The sequence below is a fragment of the Neofelis nebulosa genome, chromosome 1, assembly GCF_028018385.1.
Source record: "Neofelis nebulosa isolate mNeoNeb1 chromosome 1, mNeoNeb1.pri, whole genome shotgun sequence".
Lineage (NCBI taxonomy): Eukaryota > Metazoa > Chordata > Mammalia > Carnivora > Felidae > Neofelis > Neofelis nebulosa.
In genome coordinates this window covers 30,394,117-30,413,046 of record NC_080782.1, presented here as the reverse complement: position 1 = coordinate 30,413,046, position 18,930 = coordinate 30,394,117, and the positions used below count along the sequence as shown (strand labels likewise).

Below are 18,930 nucleotides of genomic sequence, written 5' to 3'. Positions count from 1 at the left end.
AATGCTCTATCTCTACCCTAGGGTTAATAGATGCTCTTTTTATTTGCTATTCTTCTCTAGAGTACTCTTTACTTCTAGCCAATCCCTCATTTCTCCAATCCTCTGTTACAGTTAGTAATCTTTATAATAAGCTTTCCCTTTTCAAATTGCTGTGTGATTTCTCTCTACTAATCAGATGCTAATTGATATACTAAATTTCAAGTGATTGGTTAGAAACTGAGAAAAATTACTGGCTGTTTAGTCCAGTTTGTTCATATATACATTTGTATTTGTATATAAATTTGTATGTATACAAATGCATATATAAACAAACTGAGCTAAACAGTCAATGTATACAATTATATATGTGTGTAATATATATAATATATATGTATTTATACACATATATATTTATACACATATGTGTATAAACAAACAGATCAGACTTTTCATAATTAGATAGTTCAGACTGCTAAAACAAAGTAGTTCATAGGGTATATCCTTGTTAACAGTACTCTCACTTTGGAGAAGTTGATTTTCTCCACTAACCATGAAAGATCGAGTACTACGTGAGATCACTTTGTTTTCTCTGGTGAATCATTTTTATTTCTCTTTACAAGTAACAATCTAAAAACCAGAGCAAAATTTGAGACGATAAGGTAGTAAAAATAGTGGCTCTATTTCTCTGGCTATGTGCTCTATGAAATTGCTCTATTTATATTTGGAGGGAAATAGACAATCTCAACGATCCCACACTAACATTCACCTCATTTTAGCTGTAGAGGCAAACTTAATGTTTTCCCTCTGTGTCACTGTTCCATGTGCTCTCTTTGTCAACATTCAAATGAAAAGTTAAGCATCAAGCTCACCATTCCTGTCCCACTTCGCTCTTAATTCTGCCAGCCACAGAGTTAAAAGGACAGGATTAAGAGTCATTAGACACAGTACTAAGGAGAATTAAAGGGCTTCTTCAAGGGGTATAACATCTGCTCCTCAAATTCCTGCCTAAACAACTAAGATTCCGATCAAAGAGAAAAGAGGGAAAGCCAATCTGACAGTAAACTGGAGTCATGAGGAAGTGAATGTTCTCTCAGGGAGTAACTCTGACACCAGAGGAAGGCTTAGTGACATTGCACAATTCTTTCTGTGAAGTTATTCATGGGGCAAGTGGGAGTATAAGAGTGTAAGTGGAGGGGAATGGGAAGGTGAAGATTGAGGATCCTTTTAAGTAGTTTTTGCTCGGCTAGCAAAACAAGCTGGGACATGCAAGACAGATAAACACAGCTGTCTGGGGCTGTCACTTGGGGCTCAGGAGCCAACGTGTCCTGATGTAGTGAAAAGTGCACCGGAATGTGAGTCAGGAGGCCAGGGATCCAAGTCCTCATTCTGCTGCTAAGTAGCTATGTGATGATGAACAAGCCCTCCAGCCTCGCTAGGCTCAGTCTTTTGGAAAACTAATTGATGCAACTAGTTGGCAAACCATGCAGAGGTGCTCCTGAGACAGAGTTCATGTACTCAGTTTGCTGAGTCCTGGTTTCTTCCACTGAAAAAAAAAACAGGAGAGGGGTACCTGGGTGGCTCAGCCCATTGAGCGTCTGACTTCACCTCAGGTCATGATCTCACATTTCCTGAGTTCGAGCCCCATGTGGGGCTCCCTACTGTCAGCACAAGCCTGCTTCAGATTCTCTGTCCCCCTCTCTCTGCCCCTCCCCTGCTCACATGTGCTCTCTCTCTCTCTCTCAAAAATAAACGTTTTTTAAAATTATTTAAAAAAAAAATAAACAGGAGAAATAAGGCAGGATTAGGGTGAGGATTAAAAATACTATACTTAAAGACACCCTGATACAGTATATGAAATGAATAGTTGCCATTATTATTATTTAATTTCAAAGGTCTCTTTAAGATTATCTGACAGGTATAAAATCTTGGTAGCCAACTATAATGAATACATTCCAATTGAATACATTGAATATTTCAAATTCATTACAAGTCAAGCTACTGTTAGTTTATCACAGGTTTTAGTTATCTACTAACCAAAATACTCATGAGAAATGTTCTTACATCTTTTCTGATTTCTACACCCACTCAAAAACCCAAATCTTAGGTCAAATGTGACTACTATATTCTTGGAAATGAAATTCAATAATAATTACAGAAAATACAGTTTCAGATTTGCATGCCATCTTCCAGGTATCAATATATATTATCTAGTGCTGGGAACAGGGCAAGAAAGCAAGAGACCGAAAGCAGAACCATCAAAATTTTCCATATGAGAATATCAGAAAATACTAATTTATTCCATGCCAAAATAAATCTTCAGCTACTTCAATATTTTAGCTTTAAATTTAAGAATAGATTTCCAGAGAGGGGGAAATGTGTGATGGGCATTGAGGAGGGCACTTGTTGGGATGAGTGAGCACTGGGTATTGTGTGTAAGCAGTGAATCACGGGAATCTACCCCCAAAACCAAGAGCACACTGTATACACTGTATGTTAGCCAAGTTGACAATAAATTATATTTAAAAAAAAAGAATATATTTCCAATGCAAAATTAATTAAGAATATATCACTAACCAGCTTAAACATACCAAAGGTTAGAAAGGTAGTAGTAATATTATAAAATACTTTATCTGTCAAACAAAAGTAAAGCCAGAAAAAATTCTATCCAGGACTATATATATATGTATATATATATATATATATATACATATATATATATATATGAAGATATATATATATATGGAAAGAGAGACAGACAAGAAGTTTGACTAAAGTTAATCTACTATATAACTACTACAAAGTTAATATACTATATATATATTTATTTATACATATATATACAGTTTTACTACAGTTAATCTATAACCCTTCCCTTCCATTAAAACACATATTCTTATTTAGAAATGTGATAAAATTACTCTATCACTCAATCAAGTATAGATTAATAGCTTCATGACTTTATTAGATTTCACAGTCAAATTCCATGTTAAGATAGGATAGTCAATCCAAAACAAACCAACAAACAAAAATCCAAAGGCAATGAACCAAAGTATATAAACAATATGTTTTCATGTCTTGTGAAGATCAGAGAAACATGATCAAAAACAGCCAACCAAGGGGCGCGCTGGGTGGCTCAGTCGGTTGGGCGTCTGACTTCAGCTTGTGTCATGATCTCATAGTCTGTAAATTCAAGCCCCGCGTCAGGCTCTGTGCTGACAGCTGGGAGCCAGGAGCCTGCTTCACATCTGTGTCTCCCTCTCCCTCTGCTCCTCCCCTGCTCACGCTCTGTCTCTCTCTGTCTCAAAAATTTAAAAAAAAAAAAAAAAAAAATTAAAAAAAAAAACTAAAAAAAAAAAAATAGCCAACCGATGAGAATGACTAGCAAAAGCTCAGTCTTTGTTCTGGTTATTCCCAATAGTTTCCTTTATGACAATGTTGACGCTAAAAATAACTCAAGTCTTAATTTGAGTAGCAGAACAACCTCAAGATTTCACACTGAATAAAAAGGTGTTAAGGGAGCACATATGAGAGGGCCCAATATTAGAGAGCCTCTCTGGAAAAGCAATGTTTGGGTGGAGACCTAAGCATAAGGAGCTACATGTTTGTGAGGGCGGAGCAGGTAACAGTAGGAAAGAGCATTCTAAGCAGAAAACAAAGTACATACAGTGTCAAAATCTCTCAGCCATTCTGCTAGGGCATAATAGGGAAAGGGAAGAAATAGGCAGTGGCCAGAACACAAGGACCATTATAAACCATGGCAAGACATTTGGGTTTTAGTCAAAATGCATCAGGAAGGTGTGACAGGGATTCAGCAGGAATAGTGGGGGAAAGAGTAAAGAGACTGATGCAGACTTCGAAGGGAGGTGTAAGCTTTAGGCGAACCCTCAGGGAAGGACTGTAAAGGAAACTGTAGAGGCAGGAAGAGTAAGGAGCATGGTACCTAGGGAATGGTGGATAGGTAAAGGGCTTTTTTCTCCAAATCCTGCATCAGAATTCACACTTTTCATCTGATATTACCGAATTATTCTGTGGGGGAACAAGTTTAGTAAATGATATCCTATCTTTGCCTTCTCCCCACATTGGACAATATGGATTTTTCCTCCTTTGCCAGTCTTCGAGGTGACAAGTAGTACCTTACTAGCAGTTTAATTTTCCCTTCTTTTATCATTAGTGAAGTTGAGTATCCATTTTCATGTTCATTGGCCAGTTATATTTCTTCTGCTATTATCTGTTAATTCATTTCCTTTGACCTCATTCTATATGTCCCATTGAGTTTCCTTTTTATTTTTTTATATCAAAAACAGACTACCTTTAAAGCAATCTTGAGAAAGAAGAACAAGATGGAAGTATCATAATCCCAGATTTCAAGATTTCAAAGCTGTAGTAATCAAAACAGTATGGTACTGGCACAAAAAAGAGATCAATCAAACAGCAAAGACAGCACAAAAATAAACCCAGGATCATATGGTCAATTAATCTTCGACCGAGGAGGCAAGAATATACAATGGGTGAAAAGTCTTTTCAATAAATGGTGTTGTGAAAACTGGACAGCCATAGCCAAAAGCATGAAACTGGACCACTTTCTTAGACTATACACAAAATTAACTCAAAATAGATTAAAGACCTAATGTGAAACATCAAACTATAAAACTTCTAGAAAAAAATTTAGGGAGCAATCTATTGGATATCTGCCTTAGCAACATATTTATAAGTATGTCTCTTCAGGCAAGAAAAAACAAAAGGAGGGGTGCCTGGGTGGCTAAGTCAGTTAAGTGTCCAACTCTTGATTTTAGCTCAGGTCACAATCTCACAGTTCATGGGACTGAGCCCCACATCAGGCTCCATGCTGACAGAATGGACCCTAGTTGGGATTCTCTCTCCCTCTCTTTTGGCCCCTCCCCCTCTTGCACACACTCTCACTCCCTCAAAATAAATAAGTGAGCTTTAAAAAAAGAAAAAAGAAAAACAAAAGGAAAATTAAACTATTGGGGCTATGCCAAAATAAAAAGCTTTTGTATAGCAAAAAAAACAGCCAACAAAACAAAGAGGCAACCTACTGAATGAGAGAAGAGATTTACAAATGACATATCCAATGAGGGGTTAATATCCAAAATATGTAAAGAATTTATATAACTCAACACCATAAAAACAAACGATCCAATTAAGGATTTTTCCAAAGAAGACATACAGATGGCCAAGAGACACAAGAAATGATGCTCAACATCACTTATCATCAGGGAAATGCAAATCAAGACCACAATGAGCTATCACCTCACCCCTGTCAGAATGGGCTAACATCAAAAAACACAAGAAAATAACAAGTTTTAGAGAGGCTGTAGAGAAAAGGGAACCTTCATGCTTTGTTGGTGGAAACATAAATTGTGGCAACCACTGTGGAAAACCAGTATGGAGGTTCCTCAGTAAACTAAAAATTGAAATACTATAGAATACAGTAATTTAAATACTGGGTATTTACCCAAAGAAAACGAAAACACTACTTAAAGCAAAACAGAAAACACAAACAAAATTCAAGAAGATATATACAACCCTTTGTATAGCATTATTTACAACAGCCAAGATATAGAAGCAACCCAACTATCCAACAATAGATGAATGGATTAAGAAGATGTGGTGTCTGCCTGTCTGTCTGTATGTATGTATGTTTGTATATGTATGTGTATGTGTGTATGTGTATGTATGTATTTGTGTGTGTGTATATATAAAATGGAATATTATTCAGTCATTTAAAAATTGAAATTGTGGGGCGCCTGGGTGGCGCAGTCAGTTAAGCGTCCGACTTCAGCCAGGTCACGATCTCGCGGTCTGTGAGTTCGAGCCCCGCGTCAGGCTCTGGGCTGATGGCTCGGAGCCTGGAGCCTGTTTCCGATTCTGTGTCTCCCTCTCTCTCTGCCCCTCCCCCGTTCATGCTCTGTCTCTCTCTCTGTCCCAAAATAAATAAAAAACGTTGAAAAAAAAATTAAAAAAAAAATTGAAATTGTGCTATTTACAATAATGTGAATAGCCATAGAGGGTGTTATGCTAAATGAAATAAGTCAGAGAAAGACAAGTACTATATGATTTCACTTATATGTGGAATGTAAAAAACAAAACAAACAGACTCTTAAATACAGAGAACTCAAAGTTGCCAGAAAGGAAGTGGGTGGAGGGTATGTGAAATAGGTGAAGATTTGAACAGATCCAAATATAAAATAAATTAAGTCACAGAGATGAAAACGGTATAGCACAGGCAATATAGTCAATAATGTTACAATAACATTACATGATGACAGTGACTACACCCACCACAGTGAGCACTGAGTGATGTATAGAATTATCAAATCACTATGTTGTACATCTGAAACTAATACAACATTGTACGTCAACCATAGTTCAATAATGAATGTTTTTTTAAAAATACAGGCAATCAGCAGCATTATTTACAATAGCCAAACTACAGAAACAGCCCAAGTGTCCACTGACAGATGAATGGATAAAGATGTGGTATATATACTAAATGGAATATTATTCAAACATAAAAAAATAGAATGAAATCTTGCCATTTGAAACAAGATGGAAGGAGCTTGAGGGTATAATGCTAAGTGAAATAAGCCAGTCAGAGAAATACAAATACCACATGATTTCACTCATATGTGGAATTTAAGAAACAAAGAAAAATAAAGAGACAAACCAAAAAAGTCTTTAACTATAGAAAACAAATGGTTACCAGAAGTAAGGTGGGTGGGGGGATGGGTGAAATAGGTGAAAGGGATTATCTTGATGAGCACTAACATATGGAACTGTTGAATCACTATATTATATATATGATATCATATATTTCATTTATACCTAAGACTAATGTAACACTGTATACTAACTATCCTGGGATTAAATTCTTTAAAAATACAGGCAATTTTTGCTTTGCATAATTCTGATATGCATGAATTTCAGTTACCACAGTTTAGAAAACTACAAATTTCAGTTATTCTCAGGCCACATCAGTTTTAAAGAATTAGAAATTCTAAAGGTGCATTTAACATTTTTTTAAGTTTTTATTTAAATTCCAGCTAGCTAACGTACATGTAACATTAGTTTCAGGTGTGATTCAACAATTCCATACAACACCCAGTGCTCATCACAAATATACTCCTTAATCCTCATCACCTATTTAACCCATCCCTCCACCCACCTCTGCTCTGGCAACCATCAGTTTCTTCTCTGTAGTTAAAGTCTGTTTCTTGATTTGTTCCTCTCTCTCTCTCTCTCTCTCTCTCTCTCTCTCTCTCTTACTTTTTTCCCCTTCAGCATTTAACATTTTAACAAGCCCTTCAGATGGTTCTGAACTTTGGTAAGTTATACATAATATGCTATACAGCACTTAGAAAGAATATAGTAAAATGCATGACAGTGATATTAAAAATCTCCAAGCAATATTATGAATTGAAAAACAAAAACAAATTATGGAATAACAACCATCTGATATCACTTATGAAAACAAATATAGTATATACTCTTTTGATGGGTATATTTGTTGATGACTACAATTTAAAAAACCTTAAAGAACAAGGACCATAATGAAAACTGTGAGAAACCCTGGGAAAGAGATTTTTAAAAAGATAATCAAAGAAGGACTTAAGTTTTATCTGTAATGTTTTAATTTCTTCATAAGAACATAACTTAATGTATTAATTAATTTAAATGTTTTAGGAGGATCTGGGTGGCTCAGTCGGTTAAGCATCTGACTTTTGATTTCACCTCAGGTCATGATCTTGGGAGTCATGAGACTGAGTCCCATGTAGGGCTCCTCACTGGGTATGGAGCCTGCTTAAGATTCTTTCTCTCTCTCTCCCTCTCCCCCCCCCCCCCACCTTTCCCCCATCTGCTCCTCCTCTGCTCGCAGTCCCTCTCTCAAAAGAAGAGAAAATGTTTTAAAAAGAAAAGAAAGAATATCCATTTTTAAATGGGCAGAAGATAAGGAATTCTTAATATTTTACTTCATCCATATTTTTTTGCATAGAGGATACACCTGAAGGATCTGTCAGCCCAAGGATTCTAACTCTTGAGCTTACATACATAATTACTGATAATCTGTGAAGAAATAAAGAAAGCAAAAGGTGCTGAGCAGACTGGATTAGAGAAAATGCAGTACTGATGATTTTCACTAAATGGGACAAAGAAACACTTTAGAAACTAGAGATCCACAAATCTAATATTGCTGCTGGCTGGGCGAATGTCCAAAACAAATTATTAAACATACTTCAAATTACCAAAATGGAAGATGCATCAAAGAGAGGTTGAATAACAAAAAAAGAAAAGCATTTTGAAAAATTTTATTTTTATCCTGGTAGATCAAGAAAACATTTTACTTCAAAGTATTTTTAAGGTGTCCCAGGGAAATGAGACCAAGTTCAAGAATACTAAGAAATTCAGGGGCGCCTGGGTAGCTCAGTCGGTTAAGTATCTGACTCTTGGTTTCGGCTCAGATCATGATCTCACGGTTCATGAGATGGAGCCCTGCATCAGACTCTGCACTGACAGTGCAGGGCCTGTTTAGGATTCTCTCTCTTTAGTTCTCCCTACCCCACCCCTGCTCTTGCTCTCTTGCTCGCTCTCTCTCTCAAAATAAATAAAATAAAACATTAAAAAAAAAAAAAAAAACAAGGGGCACCTGGGTGGCTCAGTGGGCTAAGCATCTGACTTCGGCTCAGCTCATGATCTCACAGTTCCTAAGTTCAAGCCCTGCGTCAGGCTCTGTGCTGAGAGCTCAGAGCCTGGAGCCTGCTTTGTATTCTCTCCCACTCTCTCTGCCCCTCCCCCACTCACACTCTGTCTCTCTCTTTCTCTCTCTCTCAAAAATAAATAAACATTGAAAAAAATTTAAAAAAACAAAAAAAGAATACTAAAAAATTCATCAGAGATGCCCAAAATTCAAAACACCTTATCTCAGTCTCACTCCTAGCCTTAGGACTTCTGCCTCCTATCCTGAATGGCTATGGGGGTCTTTGTGTGAATGCCTGTTTGGCAGCCACTTACTCACCATGGTGAATAGATGGTCTAAAAGTGGTACAATATGCTTTTTATACCTTCAAGACAATCAACAAACTCCTTAAAGTTTTCTTTGCAGACAATATAAGAACAACGTAGATGAGTAACACAGGGTATGGAAAAATTTGGCTGAGTAACCAATGTATATAGATTCTCATAGGCATGAGCAATTTAATCTAAAGGGTTGTCTCACAGATAACATAAAAACAAAGGCTTCTAATGGCACACCAAGTCTGACTCTGCCATATTCAACCAGCATCGACTGAATAACAACTTACTGCACATTTATCACATCTGCAATTGGCAAAACAACAACAACAACAACAACAACAACAACAGTTTGATCATTAATATGTTAGATGTCAGAATCTAAAACTGGAACAATTAGCTAACAAAATACAGAGAATAAAATTGAATGCCAAAAAAGTAAGCACCTCTACTGCACTGCACTTTTTTACTTAAAATTCTAATGTATATTTAATTTAATGTTATATAATATATAGACACACATGAACACACGGACAAATTTAGCAAATATCATTTGCAGCACGTAAGGCCTAAAATACTTACTGGCCCTTTACAGAAAAATTTTGCCAACTCCTGGTCTTGACCAGTAAGTCTTTTCTCAAAAATATGTTCTATCTTTGATTTTGAGTATAAAATTCAAAGACATTAGGTAAACAGTCTGTAATGTTAAATTTAAATTGGAGCAGGTGGGCCAGGATACTCCCTGAGGCAGGCAGCAGGCAGCGAGGGTCCAGAGGACATGGACAGTGGCTAGCATGAGCTAAGAGTGGCTGGCTTCACCTCTGAGGTATTCATCCCCAAGACCCATAATTCCAGTCTAAACCATGGGAAAAAAAAAAAAAAAAAAAAAAAAGCATAAAAAAACAAATCAAGAAACACTCTAGAAAATACCTGACCAGAACCCCTCAAAACTATCAAGGTCATGAAAAATAAGGAAAGACTGAGAAATCATCATAAACCAGAGAAGACTGAAGAGATAGGAAGAATAAATGTAATGTGTATTTTGAAAGGCATATTAGTGGAAAAAACAGTGAAATCCAAATATAATTTGGGTTTTGGTTAATATTAATGTACCAACATTGATTTACTTGTCATAAATGTACCATGGTAATGTAAGACATTAACAACAGAAGAAACTGAGTTAGGGGTATACCTGAACTGTGGACTATCTTTGCAGCTTTTCTATGAATTAAATATATTCTGAAGTTAAACTTTACTAAAATTTGAAATGGCAATATCAATATGATCTTGTCACTTAAACATGGACACAAACACACACACACACACACACACACACACACACACACACACCCCTGTATTTTCCACCTCTTTCCACTGAAAAGGTCAAAAAGGAATGATACCCCACTATTAATGAGCAGGTATAACATTCAGATTTGGTCTCTAAATACCATTCCCACTAAAAAAAAAAAAAAAAAAAAAAAAAGGTCTCCCAGGGAAATGCTGACTCTAGGACTTAGAAAGGAAGTACCAGGAAGCTTGCATCATGTTATGCCAGAAAATAAGTAAGCTTTTAAAGTCTAATGAATACATGTAAAACTACATAGCAATCAGGGACTCCCCCGGCCAAATCTGGGACAATTTAAGCATCAGAAAAGAATAATGACTGCAATTGACTGGAACACATGAAAATTTTTAAATCATAAATACTGACACTCAAAAAGGAAAAAGAAAAAAGAAAAAAAATCACCACCAATAACAGCAACAACTCATTTATCACCACCAACCCCTGAACTGAAAATGGGTAATTAAAGAAATAACCAAGTATTTATCCTGCCTTTACAGTAGGAACTATATTTTAGGGTGATCAAATAACATCAGTTAATAAGGAAAGGATCTTTGGCACAAAAACAGACACTCAGAACAGAATAGAGAACCCAGAAATGGACCCACAAATGTATAGCCAACTAATCTTTGAATATCCAATGAAATAAAGACAGTCTCTTCAGCAAGTGGTGCTGGGAAAACTGGACAGCAACATGCAGAAGAATGAACCTGGACCACTTTCTGACACCATACACAAAAATAAACTCAAAATGGATGAAAAGCCTAAATGTAAGATAGGAAGCCATCAAAATCCTCGAGGAGAAAGCAGGCAAAAACCTCTTTGACCTTGGCCACAGCAACTTCTTACTCAACACGTCTCCAGAGGCAAGGGAAACAAAAGCAAAAATGAACTATTGGGACCTCATCAAAATAAAAGGCTTCTGCACAGCGAACGAAACAGCAAAACTAAAAGGCAACCAATGGAATTGGAGAAGATATTTGCAAACAACATATCAGATAAAGGATTAGTATCCAAAATCTATACAGAAATTGGGGCGCCTGGGTGGCGCAGTCGGTTAAGCGTCCAACTTCAGCCAGGTCACGATCTTGCGGTCTGTGAGTTCGAGCCCCGCGTCAGGCTCTGGGCTGATGGCTCGGAGCCTGGAGCCTGCTTCCGATTCTGTGTCTCCCTCTCTCTCTGCCCCTCCCCCGTTCATGCTCTGTCTCTCTCTGTCCCAAAAATAAATTAAAAACGTTGAAAAAAAAAATCAAAATCTATACAGAAATTATCAAACTCAACACCCAAAAAACAAATAATCCAGTGAAGAAATGGCAGAAAACATGAAGACACTTCTCCAAAGAAGACATCCAGATGGCCAAGAGACACATGAAAAAATGCTCAACATCAGTCATCAACAGGGAAATACAAATTAAAACTACAATAAGATATCACCTCACACCTGTCAGAATGGCTAACATTAACAACTCTGGCAACAACAGATGTTGGCAAGGATGCAGAGAAAGAGGATCTCTTTTGCACTGCCAGTGGGAATGCAAACTGGTGCAGCCACTCTGGAAAACAGTATGGAGGTTCCTCAAAAGTGAAAAATAGAACTACCCTACAACCCAGCAACTGCCCTACTAGGTATTTATCCAAGGGATACAAGTGTGCTGTTTCAAAGGGGCACATGCACCCCCCCCCAACGTTTATAGCCTATTGACAATAGCCAAAGTATGGAAAGAGCCCAAATGTCCACGGACAGATGAATAGATAGATGTGGTATTTTTATACAATGGAATATTACTCAGCAATCAAAAAGAATGAAATCTTGCCATTTGCAGCTACATGGATGGAACTGGATGGTTTTACGCTAAGCAAAATTAGTCAGAGAAAGACAAATATATGACTTCACTCATATGAAGAATTTAAGAGACAAAACAGATGAACACAAAGGAAACAAAAATAATATAAAAACAGGGAGGGGGACAAAATGTAAAAGACTCTTAAATATAGAGAACAAACAGAGGGTTGCTGGAGGGATTGTGGGAGGGGGGATGGGCTAAGTGGAAGACATTTGTTGGGATGAGCACTGGGTGTGGTACACAGGGGATGAATCACTGGAATCTACTCCTGAAATCATTGTTGCACTATATGCTAACTAACTTGTAAATTTAAAAATTAATTAATATTTAAAAGTTTTTTTAATATTAAAAATTAAATTTTTTTTAAATTTTTAAAAATTAAAAATTACTTGTGGACACTCTTTTAGAAGAGTGTCCACAAATAAATGTAGATGAAATAATGGAATTTAGAAAATCACCAACTTACAACCCTCAATGACATAACTGATTCAGGTACGAATAAGCAATGGATGCTAAACTTATTAAGTGAAGGGATGAGGAGAATGTAGATATTTCCATGCTACCAAGTATCTCCCCACAAAGTCCTTGCCTATCTCAAGTATATAATACTAACTTCACAATGGAGGAATCAAATGTCACCAACTTAATCCAGGAATTAATCTTAACTGCTAGTCACAAATAGCAGCAACAACTAGACAATACATGCCACTTGATGTGATACAATGTAGATTACAATCAAGCCTTTGGCCCTTCTATCGGAAATACCGGAGACAAAGAAATAAATTAAATGATACCATAACGAAGCAATTAGAAAATTCAGGGAGGAAGAACCTTATAGAGGACAACTGGACCTGTTTAATAAAGTCATGGGAAAGAAAATGGTTTGGAAAGAGACACTGTTCTAGATTAAAAGATATGTAAGAGAGGGACAAAAGAAATGGGATATGTATTACTTGATTGGATCCATGTTTGACAAGCCAGCATTACGACACATATGAGGATAAACTGGGGAAATTTAAATATAGAATGATTAGAAATATTAAGTTCTAAAGAATTTTGTTAGAATAATTGGAGCTGTATTTATATAGGGAAATGTCTATATTTTTTAAAGATTCATGAGGAATTATTTCAAAGTGAAAGCTATGTATGTCTTTACTTTTAAATACTTCAAAGATTACAAAAATGAGATGAAGCAGACAGAAAAATGTAACCGTTAAATCTAGGTAGAAAATGGCTATTTCACTAATCTCTCTACTTTCCTCCATGTTTGAAATTTTTCACAGTAAAAAGTAAATTACAGATGGATATATAAAGAGATAATAAAATACACGTTAAGTAATATACATATTGTCATAAAAAGTAGAGTCACATTACTTAGAGATTAGGGACAAATAATAGCAAAGTTAAACCGTCCTCATGATTTAAAATAGGAACATTCACAAAATGTTTGCAGTACTAGAGTTTATGTTAATCTTGTATGGATTGTCAAGAATTCTGTTTATTCCCATCTACCCTTTGATAGTTCACTATGACATGTAGGATGTAATAATTTAATTATGCGAAGAGAAAATAAGCTTTTTCTTGGGCTTTTCTGCATTTTCAATTACAACAGTGTAGCAGATGACACAGTTTAGTAATAGAGTAGTGGCTTGAGACTCATAAGGCATGATTCTATTCAGAGCTGATCATTAATCGAGTACTAGATAATCCCGAACAAGTGAATTTATACTTGTAAAAGCAAAGGGGAGGGGTGCATGGGTGGCTCAGCCGCTTAAGCATCTGACTCTTGATTACAGCTCAGGGCATGATCTCACAGTTCGTGAGGCTGTCAGAGCAGAGCCTGCGTGGGGTTCTCTCCTGTCCCTCTGTCTCTCTCTTAAAATAAACAAATAAATATTAAAAAAGAAGAAAGCAGAAGGGGAACACAATCCCTATACAAACCAAGAGAATACCATATAGGAATAAAGGTTATAACATTGTATTTTTAAAAAGTCATCATACTGGGGCGCTGGGTGGCTCACTCAGTCGAGCGTCCGACTTCAGCTCGGGTCATGAGCTCACAGTCAGTGAGTTAGAGCCCCACGTTCAGCTCTGTGCTGACAGCTCAGAGCCTGGAGCCTGCTTCAGACTGTGTCTCCCTCCCTCTCTGCCCGTCCCCCACTCACACTCTGTCTCTCTCTCTCTCTCTCTGAAAACTGCATGTTAAAAAAAAAATTTTTTTTAAAGTCATCATACTAACTCAAGATACCAAGTTAACTATTTTAAATAATGAGAGCTTTATTAAATACAGCCATCACTGGGAATATCCTGTTTTTAAAATTTTTTTTTTGCAGGGCATCTGGGTGGCTCAGTCTGGTTAAGCGTCTGACTTTGGCTCACGTCATGATCTCACAGTTCTTGAGTTTGAGCCCCGCATCGGGCTCTGTGCTGACAGCTCAGAGCCTGCATCAGATTCTGTGTCTCCCTCTCTCTCTGCCCCTCCCCAGCTTGGACTCTGTCTCTCTCTCTCTCTCAAAAATAAATAAACACTAAAAAAAAATTTTTTCCAACTAAATCCTTTCCAACTAATCAGAGATCTATGTTCACTTAGGGAACCCTCAAATCTTTACTGAAGATAGCTTAAGAGTTATGACTTCAAAATTTACGAATCAGTATGATCTATACAAAACTGGCCAGAGCCACGTTTAGATACAAACTCCATTCATGCAAGAGTAGAAAATTGGGCCTCTATTAATTTCATCTAATTCACATATCTTGAATGTATTTACATTTAGTCAATAAGAGCTCATTTCCAACATACATTATGCAAGTTAACAAGATATCAGTTTCACCAATAAAAATCTATTTTTGATATCCAATATACTAACAGATCAGATGTGGTCAAAAACAGGAAAAAAAAAAGGGTAGGTGTGGTAACAACATGTAAAGCCCTTTCTGATATAATGCTAGCTGGCCATACCTACACAATGGAGCACTGACTAGCACCCGGTTATTGGCTTAACATACATCATACACATATATGTAACATTTCATGGCATTTACTGGAGTATTAAAATAAACTAGGAAAGGTAATAATCTCTAAATACAAATATTTTTTTACAAAACAACAAAAGACTGAAAATGTCTTTAAAGTTTTCATGGTTTAATGAAACTAAAGGAGAGAAACTTAAGGTACATTTTTCTTTCATTTGAATAATGAAGGTAAATACAGTCATATAAACAGTATATTTTCTTACAAAGCATTATAGATGGAATTACTCTGTCTGCAAATATGAAGGCATTAAGTTGTGCAATACATACCATTCACAGGGCTGAAGGGATCGAAATGCCTTAAAAGAGGCATCCATTCCAGCAAAATCCCAAAACTTAACATCATAGTCATATCCTCCAGTCACCAAACGGGCACCTGAGGGATCCAGACCCAAAGCAGAAACCTGTAAAAAAAAATAATTAACTGGAGAAAAGCTACTTATATTCTATAATAACCTGCATTTCCTTTCTCTAACCTTACCTCTTATCTTATAGGTATTGGAAGTACAGACCACAAGCTGTTGTTACTTCTAAAAAGTGGAACTGGATAGCATCTTCTATATTATTTGACTTTGTTATTATTATGAATATTATTTCTTTTGAAATAAAATAATATTTTAACTTAATGTAATTGCCAGCTTTGTCCCAATTATCTACCAAACCCCATAAATAATTCAGCTTTTTTAATAAAAAAGATTTTAAGGAAACCTTTTGAGATATTTTAACTACCACTAACTAAATACCACATGAATCTAAAATTACCAAAATGAGAAAATGCCAATGGGAATGTTAAGAAATCTATTTAATCAAGCAGGACAAAGTAGAAATTATTTTCTTCTGTATATGGCTAACTGACTCAATATGATCACCTTAAACAATTATTTTTAAAGCTGAATTTATAAGTGACTAACTACATTATAATAGCACTTTTATATTCGTTCCAAAAGATAACTGCCTTCCCCATGAACTTTCCTAGGTCCAATGCACATGTGAGTGTCCAACTGGTAACCTACTATTCTTAAGAAGGAAGTCCCTGAATCTACTTCCCTCTCAGAAGGAAAAAAAAAATGCATTAGAAATAATTAATGTGTAAAACAAAACAAAAAACAGAACAAAAGAATTAATATGTGGAATGAAAACAACAAAAAAAGAAATAATGTGATTACTGTATATATGAGAGAGTAAAAGGATCAAAGTTTCATATAAAGGAAGCAACTATAAATCAGTTCTCCTACTACCCTTGGAATGTTATTAAATGTAATAGAATTACTGCAATTAAAACCAGATAGTTACAAAATAATTTATACTCACTTCAAGCACCACCTATAAACACTGATTTCAGAAGATAAGGGAATTATACATGAACATAATTAATAAATTATATGTTTAAATTAGATACGTACCACTTTAAATGTGTCAAACAAAGCATACAAATGAAAACTAAGTCATTTTTTATGTCTGAACAATTATGTATCTTAAATCCTACAACAACAAAAAACAAAAATAAACAGTAGCTTTCGAAGTCTAAGAAGTGACTCTTGCTACTACCAACCACAAACTTACTTGCCCCCATGCCCATTCTATCTTTCCACCCTCCTATTACAATTAAAAGGGTGCCTTCTTCCTGATACGACTGACCACACCAGTGTTCATCCCATTACAGTACAATTCGAAATTGCAAATTCATTCGTGGCTTGTCTCTTCCCTGCCTGTCCTCCCCGCAAGGGTGGAAGCTCCTCCTCCTTGGTGCAATCGTCAGTGTGGAGCAGCAGGGGCAAAGGCCTGCAGTCAGGGTGGGAGAACTAATGACTGGCTGACTGGCTGCAGGCATCCTTGGTTGAGTCCTCCTGGGGAAGCGGAAAGGCCTGTGGGGAGCCAGCAGCCTCCAAATTCCAGGGAGTTGTTTGGAGTTCAGTGCAAGCTGGGAAGAATGTGCTCAAAAGGAAACCTGGAAAGAAGCAGCTCTTCCCCTAAAAAGTGTTCTTTGCCCTGGCTGTGAATTCTTTCATTAAGAAAGAGAAATTAACAGTATGTCACTATATTAATGAAAGGAAAGGTAGATGTTGACTTGTGACTTTGACCCAAATTACATACGGCCTTTAAAAAAGTTGGAACTTGGGGCGCCTGGGTGGCGCAGTCGGTTAAGCGTCCGACTTCAGCCAGGTCACGATCTCGCGGTCCGTGAGTTCGAGCCCCGCGTCAGGCTCTGGGCTGATGGCTCGGAGCCTGGAGCCTGTTTCCGATTCTGTGTCTCCCTCTCTCTCTGCCCCTCCCCCGTTCATGCTCTGTCTCTCTCTGTCCCAAAAATAAATAAAAAACGTTGAAAAAAAAAATTAAAAAAGTTGGAACTGGATTTCTGGGGTTTAAAGGAACACAGCTAAGAAATGATTTGGAATATCTGGTAGGAAACAAAGGAAACCATCTCTAGGTCCTGTTAAGGAATGGAAAGGTGGGTATATTGGTGGGAGATACTAGAAACGTAAAGTATAGGAAACAAAGACTGGCCTACTGTAGAGAACTGGTAAGGCTCAGAAGTAAATATATGGGGATTCCTTTTAGTATCCTCTATTCTTCTGTGAATGTGTAAATATTTTACAATAACCAGCTGAAAAAACCAACCAGGCAAAAGAGTCACCTTGCTAATCTCTGACATATATAAGATGAAATAAATGCAGGGCAAAGGCAGGACTGCAAAAAGATCAGGTACCCTAACAGTACAATTAGCAGCTCTAACTGACTTTTAATGTGTAAAACAAGCTGGCAGTATATTTCTCATTTTATTTCTTTTTTCAAAGATAAAATTCTACTAAAAAATATAAATATTTAACTAAAACATGCGTGAAACCCATGAACTCCCTCAGTAAAAAAATCTCTCAAGTGACAGGGAAGCTTCTGTTTAAGTACTAATAGTCTGTAATTCCTTTCCTAATTTGCTTAAAAACATGAAAATTGGTAAAATTCCATCATAATTTCATAATAAAAATACCAAAAGTCTGATTTCATATAAAGTAGATATAATATCACAAATTAGATGGAAATGGTTTCTTAAAGCGGCAGTTCTCAGAAACTTTGGTTTTAAGACACTTTACACTATTTAAATCTTTTGAGGACCCCAAAAAGCATTTGTTTATGTGAGTTATGTGTTTCAATATTTACCACAGTAAAAATTTTAACTAAGACATTTAAAGTACTTATTGTTGGGGCGCCTGGGTGGCTTGGTCGGTTAAGCGTCCGACTTCGGCTCAGGTCATGATCTCACGGTCCGTGAGTTCGAGCCCCACGTCGGGCTCTGTGCTGACAGCTCAGAGCCTGGAGCCTGTTTCAGATCTTTGTCTCCCTCTTTCTCTCTGCCCCTCCCCTGTTCATGCTCTGCCTCTCTCTGTCTCAAAAATAAATAAACATTAAAAAATAAAGATAAATTAAAAATTAAAGGTAAAATAAAATAACAATAGGGGCGCCTGGATGGCTTAGTCAGATGAGCATCAGACTTCGGACTTCGGCTCAGGTCATGATCTCACAGCTCTCGTGGGTTCAAGCCCCATTGTCAGGCTTTGCACTGACTGCACAGAGCCTGCTTTGGATTCTCTGTCTCCCTCTCTCTCTGCCCCTGCCCTGCTTGTGTTCTATCTCTCAAAAATAAATAAACATTAAAAAAATTTTAATAAATAAAATAATGATAAACCCACTATACCGTAACAAATATTT

General features: G+C 36.7%; 1 protein-coding gene across 1 annotated transcript in view; it reads right to left on the bottom strand.

Moving 5' to 3' along the window:
• WDR70 (WD repeat domain 70) overlaps positions 1 to 18,930 on the bottom strand; it is a 299,325-nt gene that overhangs the window by 222,606 nt on the left and 57,789 nt on the right. Inside the window, exon 7 of the mRNA XM_058717827.1 lies at positions 15,496 to 15,629. Coding sequence (XP_058573810.1) covers positions 15,496 to 15,629 — 134 coding nt within the window. The remainder of the gene's footprint in view (positions 1 to 15,495; positions 15,630 to 18,930) is intronic.